Here is a 9,870-nt window from a genome sequence, read left to right as displayed (position 1 = left end):
GGGGGGGATGTGCTCTGTTACAGTCATGTTTACAGTGTGCATCATATTCACTTAATTATCTGTATAGCGTCTAGATTTTAGAGTCCAATTTCTTTAGTGTCTTTCTTTTGTATATCCATATATACGAGGGAGCAAAGCACGTAAAATGTAAAGAAGGAAACAAAAAAACAAAACAAAAAATTTAAAACCCGTGAGCAAAAGCGTGGCAGATAATAGCGACCGACTGAATGATAGATCTAAAAATATACATTTAAAAACTACTGTGGAGGAAAGCGGTAGCATAGAGCTCACAGAATGAATCCTGGGGAAAACGTTCATTTTAACCACAGAGATATGGGCTATAATTGACATGGGGAGACTCATCCGTCACATCACACAAAAACATAAAATAAAATAGAATAGGGTCCAGGTTGAAAAACCTTTAAGGCGTGGTCAGAGGCGTTCTGCTCAGGACTGAAAATGATGCAAAGCACAATACTTGATAATAAAATGTATGTACTGTAAGCAACATGTTCTAGTGAGAGTAAAGGTGCTATTTGACTTCCCAGGACCCACATGCAGGACCTGAAGGATGTGACCAACAACGTTCACTATGAGAACTACCGCAGCAGGAAACTGGCTGCGGTCAACTACAACGCTGTGGACAACAACAAGAACAAGGGACAGCTAACCAAGTAAGTTCATCTCTACACAACTGGGGTGTTTGTTTTGCAAATTTCAAGGTCTCCACAAGGTCTTAAAAAGACAAAAAAATGTCAAATCCAAATTTTAGGCTTTAAAAAGTCATAAATTGAGTATTGTGTTCTAGGTCCAATATAATTTTAAACCAGACTTTATTTTGCTACCTCCATGTAACACTTTCTTTCTTTCATCAGTCCAAATTTCATTCACTTTTTTAATGTTGTGATATATATATTATAGTATTAGATTTGAGTGGTATTTTCAGCCACAAACCATAACATGACATTACCAGCTTCTTTTTTCATCACTCCCCCCATCACTTAGTTGCAAATGCTAATTTTCCATCTGACTATAGATTTAGAAACCCAGTATGCTAGCAGCATTTAAGTCTGTGTTTGGATATAGGGCTTAAATTTCATTTATAATGGTCTTACCTAAGGCTTAAAAAGTTGGCTGATATTAACAGTGTGAACTAATGGGATAATGTTGCTAACTTGGCTGCTGGTTCTGTAAAGCTCTGAGCAGCTCAGTCACTGTGTAACCACAGAAGAAACCACAGGTCAGAGGTCAAAGTCTGCAGCTACTCAACTGCAGATTAAAATTGGCAAGCTGTCACTAAAGCAGCTCCGACCTTTAAACCCATTGCTGGCACTAACCCCGACTTACTGGCCCCCACCAGTATCGGTTGTGTTTAACCACCACCCTCACAGGCTAATGCATGGTTTAATGCTAGCACGCTAAGTGTCTGTGCATCTGTTTGTTTTTAGAGCTGAGACGGCTGATGGCATGTAAGTGTTACTTCACTTCTCTATAACCTCTCCAAAGAATTGCATTTCCACTCCTCTCTCTGACCATTTTCATCTTCCCCTGATCTTCTGAATTCTTTTTTTTCCTCACCTACAACGCTTGACATTGATACATTCATTTAAATGTAACATTGAAAAATCCTTTCACACAAGAGACAGTTGAAAAAGGTCACAGCTCAGAGGCTTCTCATGGTGACTCTGGTGACGTTAGCATACCGATGTTCAGAAAGTATTTTTGCTGTGTTCACCAACAATAGTGTAGCATTTTAGCTTGCTAACATTTGCTGATAACAACAGTTTATAGTTTCCCCCACTGCACATATTTTAATGTGTTTTTCAGATGGCTCGGTTGAAAATGTAGACGTAGTCATATTTTTAAATCTCCAGTTAGCTTTTAGCACGGACTTAATGCAGGGCCCTATGGGATCTGTCCTTGGGTCTACTGTCACAGAAACTGTTGGGCTCTACCATAACGCTGCCATCAGTCTGGGAGTGGCCCCAGGCCCTCGTCTAAAGACAGAAACTTGCCAGCGCCAAACAACTTTTCTGGGGGAAAGCCCTCCCTTTGTAGACACACTGACGTCGCCATCCCCAGAACCAAGCTAGCAGCGTAGCTAACAGCTAATAACAACTGGTTGGATAAGGTCCATTTGTGCTTCCATTAGCCCTCTTTGCTACAACTAGTGTAATGTGTAATGTAGTTAATAACAATGTAAAAGATGCTTCTACTCGGCTCAATTAACATTGCTCATTAACATATCAGACAAGTTTTACATTTACCAACAAGACGATATCAGCTGTTGCAGAGCTCAGGACCTCCAATATGGCCGCTGGAAGGTGTGTTTTTCTCTCCAGCTGGACGAGTAGGTAGCGTGTCAGGACATCACTGTAGCAGGGCGTGGTTAGTTCCTGGGTTTATTCCCTAATGTTCCCTGTTACATGGGGTTCCAGGGAAGGCGAGCTAGTCGGGCCTCTTCTTCTTTGCTGATCCTGCCTCTTCTCCTCTTCATCACTCTGAGGTCACAATGTCCACCTGGGATGTTCCAGACCTGGGACCACTAGGGCTGCATGATATGGGGAAAATATCCAATTGCGATTATTTTTGACTGATACTGTGATTAAGATATGATTCTTAATATTAGAGGGAATGATTATTTTGTATCATTATTTGTAATTTTCAATGAAAAAATATTCAAATTATTATAGAGTGATTTTTGGAAGGATATGTAACAAATAAATATTTTTTCCTGTAGAATACAATTTGTAGGATGGGATGTCTCTGCGGCACCACAATACTTTATTCATAATGGTTTGGCACATATTTTATCTTTAACAAGTAATGTGCCCAGGGTTCAAAAACCATCTGCTATAGCCAACTGCTAATAAAGTATGCCATAAGTAGCTGGTAGATTTGCTTCACTCACTAGCCAAAAAAGCAGTGGTAATATACGGAGTGTCAGGTAAGATTTGAACATCGACGGGCCATTTGGCTGTTACACCAGAAAGACCCATTTTAAATCTTGCGATTTGATATTGCTCCAGTCCATTTCGCGAATTGCGATTAATTGTGCAGCCCTAGTGAGCATCCACATAGCAGCCAGTGTGTGCTGTCCGTATGAACACTGTCTTGTGTCTCCAGGAGTCCTCTAGCCCAGATGGACGAGGAGCGGCGGGACCATGTGTCCAAGATGAAGAAGATGGAACAAGAGATGGAACAAGTGTTTGAAATGAAAGTGAAAGAGAAGCTCCAGAAGCTCAGAGACTCCGAGGTTGAGGTAAACTAACAGCGCTGCTTTTCCATTTCTGGGCAACAGCCTGGCTCCTTGTTTAACTTCCCGTCAGACTGACCGCCTCCCTGAGTGGGACAAAAAAAGTCCCTCGGATCACACTGAAACCATGCCGACCGCCGACGGCAGCTGATTGGACAAACGCGTCTCGTGGGTCTGGCTTCTCTTCTCTGGTCATGGCGGCTCGTTGAGAGTCCGATCTGTATTTTACTAAAAGAGTTCATGAGACGTGTTTCTGAAACATTTTAAGGAGAAATCGGCCGAGCAGCTGCTGAATCTTCATCTCAGAACAAAATCAGTTTGAAAGATGTTCCTCAGATTCTGAGAGACTGGTCACGCTCATCCCGCTCCTCGTTTCTTGGTTAGCTCTCCACCAATCAGATTGGTCATTTGAGTCTGACTGCCGGCAATGCCCGCCTTCCCACTGAGCATGTCAGAACGTGTAGGTTCAGAAGTAGTTTTAGTTTTTCAATCCCATAAATGAGTCGTCGTCCATATAGACAACAGACATCAGCTTTTAGAAAGTTAATGTTTACCAAGGTGTAATGGTCTGTTACTCTTTCTTCCTTTACGAATGCTTGGTTAACCCCTGCAGCTCCAGAGACGACATGAACAGATGAAGAAGAACCTGGAGGCCCAGCACAGAGAACTGGAGGAGAAACGTCGCCATCACGAGGAGGAGAAAGCCAGCTGGGAGGCCCAGCAGAGGATTCTGGAACAGCAGAAACTAGACGCCTCCAGGTAAACACTCCATCACACCCCGTCCCCCAGAACCACATGCTCTACACAGCATATCAGCAAGTTGGCTTTACGTCTGTCTCAGCATAATGTCCCACAGATAACCAGAACTCTTTCAAAGTAGGGCTGGGCTGTATGTCCATAGTAGATTCATAGAAAGATATACATAGATGCTTCTTATTGGCTGTTCCTGAGCTGGGAATGATGTCACACACAGTTGAATGCATCCATTTCCAAGTCCGATTTTTCATTGTGGGTTAGCTCTAGCCAGGTTAGCCATGTTAGCATGACCGTGTATAACAGTACACTAGGCTGTTTTTTTTCATACAAACAGCGTAACACCGTTGTCCACAGGTGGAAGTGGACTGACTCAGTGAGACACAAACAACACAAGTGCTAATAACTGTATGTTACTACAGCGCAGTAGAGTACAACTAGAACAGCCAAGGGGGCGGGGCACTCCCCTGTGTGTGTGTGTGTGTGTGTGTGTATGGTTGCTTGTGTGTGTGTGTGTGGGTGTGTGTGTGTGTGTGTGTGTGTGTGTGTGTGTGTGTGTGTGTGTGTGTGTGGTGTGTGTGTGTGTGTGTGTGTGTGTGTGTGTGTGTGTGTGTGTGTGTGTGTGTGGTGTGTGTGTGGGGGTGGGTGGGTGTGTGTGTGTGTGTGTGTGTGTGTGTGTGTGTGTGTGTGTGTGTGTGTGCGGTAGACTGTTCCATGCCTGACTGCTCTTCTGTCCTCGTGTTTTCACAGGACCTTGGAGAAGAACAAAAAGAAGAAGATATTTTAATAACTCTGGAGGACCTTCGTGATGTTACAGTGTATTATTTCGCCAACCTGTCAGCCCTTGATTGTCAGAGCATCTGTCAGTAAAGTCCATCCACCACGTTACTGTGTAATAATCAAGTGAACGCCAGGGGGCAGTATTGTCTGGACTCTGAATTTAACCGGTCCTTCTCTGCTCATCCTCATGTTCCTCCTAAGAGTGGTTCTCTCTGTATTGGTTCCGTGTGCAGTCCAGGTTTGGGTCGCACACAAGTATATTCACATAGTAAACTGAGAACTGGTGTTCTCTAATCATGACCAAACAGGAGGGCAAAGTTCAGAGTTCCTCTTTTCTTCTTCTACTTTGGGAATGTTGGATGCTGCGCTGCTCTGTGCTGCGTTCTTTTAATGCCAAAAAACCAAACCAAGAGGTCGGCCTTCCACTTCCTGCTCATTGGCAGCGTGTGTTAGGCTGAAGCTCACCTCAGGCACTGTTTTTTATATATAAATATACTGCATATGTATCTTTCTGTTCACTTATTTAGGCATCACATTTATTCCCCCCCTCCCGCCCCCAAAGTGGTATGCTCTCCCATCTCCTGTTATGTAAATTGTATAACCATCAACTGCAACCATGTGTAACTTTTTCTTACTTTTTGCTCTTTTTTTTCCATTTTGTATTGGTCCTGGTATAAAAACTGTTCCTATTGTTTCCTGTATCATAGCCGGTCTTTTTTTTTTTTTAATTAACCTTGCCCTTGGAAACCCAGCATGTAACTGTTCCTGACTTCACTCACGCTGAGTGGAACCGGGTCAAGAAAGTGCTCGTGAAGTGTTTTTACGGGAATCTATTTGAACGTCTCGTGCAGATTGGATCTAAAGAAACAGAATCCAGTGTTTCCAGGGGCAGGATGGGTAGGTTTGAGTGGCATGCTCCCCCCCCCACAGAGGGCAGTTAATAACTGTCCCAGGATGGCTTTCTTTACATCACATTTAGCACTGGTTGTGTATTGCATCTGTATTTTGTAATGTCTTGTTTTTAATGTAAAAAGTTAAGTAATAAAATTGTGATGGGGGGGGAAAAAAAAACCAGGTGATCTTGGCTAAATGTCTGAGAAATACACAGTCCTAGTACGTACAGCATGTGGATTCCCAAACATTACACGTCACTAAATATACAGGATTACATATTGTGTTCAGGGTTTTAATTACAAAATGTGGCATATTATTATATAAAGGCACAAATAGTAAATTTTTAAAGTCGCTGCTTGATCCTAATCTCTAATGATGCAGTACAGAAGGACTTGGAGCACTTGCCCACAGCTGGAAATGAAAAGCATACAGCTTATTAGGTCCTGCCCCTTATTCCCAATATCATTATTATGAAACAAATAGAAATGCCAATACAGCATACAATCTTTCAGATCTTACAATAACTCACAACTCCATACAACAATACCTTTACATTACAATTCCATTCCTATGTTTCGGTCTATAAGTATTGATTTCTTTCATCTATTTTTGAACTGAATATTATGGCTCTGTGGGATTTACTTTTTGTATAAAACAGTGAAGTATGTTGGTTGGAACATTGGTTATTAAGTACATAGCACATTCTATATAGTTGGTATGAAGTATGGCATTGGGATGAAGAGGAGTAGATGAGGTGTCCATGTCCTTTTAGCCGCGTTGTTTACAGCATTCTTGAAGTGTTCAAGAAATTGGAAACGCAACACAGAGACAACAATAAATCTGATCATTTGCATGGCAAACTGTGACTATAAAGGCATTGCTGGGGTTCAAAGTAGAGATGGAGTCCAGAAGGTGGCAGTACGAGACAGCGCTGGACTGTCTCCTGAGGTCCAGGGACTTGCCGTGCCTTTTGACCAGTCTTATCAGTGTCTTCCTGAACTTAAGCCGTGACTCAGCTGTTTGGCTCTAACGGAGCTTAGTGAAGAACTCGGCGTCTGCTTGTGTTGCTGGAGCCTTTACAGTCCTTACGTCTTCCTGCTAAACGGGGCGGAGTAGGCTAACTGCTGCCAGCTTGGCTCTGATGACCCTGAGCGTTTAGTGTCTGGTGTGTTTGTTCTATCTGGTTATATTTAATGGTTTCAATTTCTTGGGAATTGAGTTGCAGGGCTTAGGTGTGGAGTTCTGAGTCCACCATGGACTCTGAAGGGGGTGCTACCTGTCATTCAGGAGGTTCTAGAGAATGTTGAGGGTTATCCAAGGTTCCTTGGGGGCCCCACTAAGTGTCCTTGTGAGGGTACCTGGATTCTTGAATGAGCTCCTTAAGTTCTTCCAAAGGTCCTCAAAGGGGTTCTTGAAGTAGTTCCTTGGTTTCTAGTGAGGGTCAGAGGAGTAATGGGATACTTAAAAGAGTTCCTTGAAATATTGTGGGAGTTGTTGGGGCCCTAATTGGGATCTAGAGGTTAATGGATTTTAGGCTCCTGAGAGACACCAGGGATTTCAAAACAAGCTTGTTCCTAAGGGGTTTTAGGGGATCGTTTGAAGGTCTTGAGGCAACTGAAGATAGTTCTGGGGGATCACAAGAGGATTCCACGTCAACATGATGTGATTTCAGGTTTTTTTGACAAGGTTCCGCCCATCCCGGGGGATTCTTGGTGGAGCTGATTAAACCCTTGTAGGAGGTCTCGATGTGTTAAGGGTACTCTAGAGGGATATATGTTCTTAAGGGGGGATTCCTGTGGGATTTAAGGTCACTGGAGATTTTCTAGGGGTTAGGTGGAGCCAGGCCTCCAGATGGCACGTCTTAAGAACACCAACTATTACCGTTTATGGACATATGATCATAGACTGCAGAAGCTAACCTATTATGGTCATTTTAAAGGATGAGGACCAAAATAAATGCATTATATCTCCCATGCCACCTTAAATTATCAATGAAATCATTAAAAAGTAACCGGTATGTTACTTAATGTCAATACACGTCCCCCCCCCCCCCCCCCCCCCCCCCCAACACTTCAACCAGAGATTAGTGTGGGCCCATTTAGTGAGGTCTTTCCATTGACAAACACATTACAGTTGCTAAGTAATCAGCCTGAATCATATCCATCAACATGATATGGTTAACAGACTTTTTATTTTTTATTTTAATAATAATAATAATAATAATGAAAATCTGTCATTCATTGATGTAACCTTTAATTTGTCTTTGCCTCTGGCTTATTCAAACAAAAGCTGGAACCTTTGGACTCCAAGCTGGACACACACACACACACACACACACACACACACCCAGCTGTACTGCAGCATCACGCCACAGCCTTTCATGTTTGACCACTCGTCTGCTTCCGCCTCTCCTCTTGCTGATTGGCCAGCTGTGCCCTGGGGTCTCCCAGGTGAAGACACTCTGAGCCAATCACAGAAGCGAACACTGAAACCATGTCTCAGCCCATATGGCAAGACCGCAGCTGGTCCCGGATCTACCCGGAGTCTGCCTATAGGGGCCCAAACAGACCGGGACACCTCTGTGCTGGGGTGTGGAGAAGCCATCAGTCCTCCCTTTTCGTTCCACTTTACCTCCACAATTGGTGCCAAATCCCTCCCCCCCCCCCCCCTTTGGTTAATTGCTGTTCTGACATTGACCTGGTTCACAGAGAGCTGCAGTGTTTCTGGGTTAGCTCCAGCTCTCGGCATCGATGCTAAGACTGGAGGAAGTGGGCCGCGGAGGCTGCAACGCCTCAGAGAAGGCTAGTATTCAGATAGTACAGGGGGGTACTTAATTTTATTTAAGTATAGTACTTGAGTAAGTGTACTTACATGTACTGTAGTTGCATTCTACCACTGGGTATGAGTAAAACCATAATAAATATAAAGATATGGTTCAAGCTCATTTGTTTTTATGATCTCAAACCATTTATTACGGGGATGCTGTCAGAAGTTGCTCACCACGCTGACTTCCTAGTATACCGCCAAAACCACAACGGGCCAGTCCCTGCACAGCACCAGGGCCCTTCTGGCCTCGGTCCACAGACCAACACAAGTCTTCCCCTACCAGGTCGGCAACTCACTGCCAAGGTTAGTATTTGTACACATTGGATGGGAAGATATCGTCAGAGAACGTGAACCCTGAGCCACCATCATCTTTTTCAAATTCATATCCCTGTAAAATCTAAATCCTCATAACGGACTTGGATGTGGATCAGACTCTGAGCCCCTGCTGCTCAGGAGGTAGAGGGTCAGCATCTCAGTCGTCCAGTAATCACGAGGTTGGTAGTTTGGATCCCTGGCTCCTCCTGTCCCCAGGTCAAGACACGGCCCCCCCCGACTTGCTCCAGACGGGCGGGCATGGCCGCTCGGCCACCATCAGTGTGGGAATCAGAAACCAACTTGTCCTGGAAGTGGAACATGAAGCCGTCCTCCCGGTTCTTAGTCCTTTCTGGGCCCTTTCATTGGATCGTCTCTGCCTGAGACTTTCTGTATCCATGTTTCATAAGACCTGAGGTCAGGCAGAGGTTTCTGTAATGCTGTAAATAGAACTGTAATGTGAACAGCGGCTTATCCTTTCCACTACTAGAGGACCCTGGCCTACAGCTGACTGCCCCCCCTCTGTCAGGCCCAGGGATCCCTGTCACTGGTTAATAACTGCACATTACACTCATTTGACAGAGTAAACCGAGTGGCATGTGAAAGAATTTGCATTTGTATGATATGATGTTTCATGGCTGTGTGGAGAAGAAGACACGCTGACCATAATTCCAAATAATCATCCGACATGCTTTTGTTGTGGGACAACTATGAATTTAAACAGTTGTCAAATGTAACTACCAGTAGTCCTCATTTTGGTCTGGACTCCTTGGAACCCTCTTGAGAACCCAAGTGAGTATATCAAGAACCGCTGCAACCTTACCAAGGGCCCTTAAGACGCCTATAAGCCATTCCCTCACATAGAACCAGTTCAGAAACTGGTCCTCCACTTTCAAGAACCCATGGCACTCTTTAAATCTTATTGCGGGCCCCGCAAGATGGATCCCTGAAACCCTCTGAAGAACCACTGGAACCCATTCCATCAACTTCCGGTGGTCTCTACATCCCGTGTGTGTGTGTGTGTGTGACTCATGGATGTATTATTGGGG

General features: G+C 44.1%; 1 protein-coding gene across 3 annotated transcripts in view; it reads left to right on the top strand.

Moving 5' to 3' along the window:
- The window catches only part of septin7a (septin 7a), a 47,196-nt gene extending 41,348 nt beyond the window's left edge, over positions 1-5,848 (top strand). Inside the window, exons 11-15 of one of the 3 annotated variants that reach the window (XM_032511229.1) lie at positions 549-674; positions 1,449-1,469; positions 3,127-3,262; positions 3,870-4,015; positions 4,760-5,848. In XM_032511229.1, coding sequence (XP_032367120.1) covers positions 549-674; positions 1,449-1,469; positions 3,127-3,262; positions 3,870-4,015; positions 4,760-4,796 — 466 coding nt within the window. In that variant the 3' untranslated portion in view covers positions 4,797-5,848. Of the gene's footprint in view, positions 1-548; positions 675-1,448; positions 1,470-3,126; positions 3,263-3,869; positions 4,020-4,759 lie in introns of those variants that run through there. The other 2 variants (XM_032511230.1, XM_032511232.1) reach the window with 2 other exon arrangements.
- Positions 5,849-9,870: the final 4,022 nt, after the last annotated feature.

Source organism: Etheostoma spectabile, unplaced genomic scaffold (genome assembly GCF_008692095.1).
Source record: "Etheostoma spectabile isolate EspeVRDwgs_2016 unplaced genomic scaffold, UIUC_Espe_1.0 scaffold340, whole genome shotgun sequence".
NCBI classification, from domain to species: domain Eukaryota; kingdom Metazoa; phylum Chordata; class Actinopteri; order Perciformes; family Percidae; genus Etheostoma; species Etheostoma spectabile.
The sequence above is the reverse complement of the archived record's forward strand: the minus strand, read 5'-3'. Positions and strand labels throughout refer to the sequence as shown.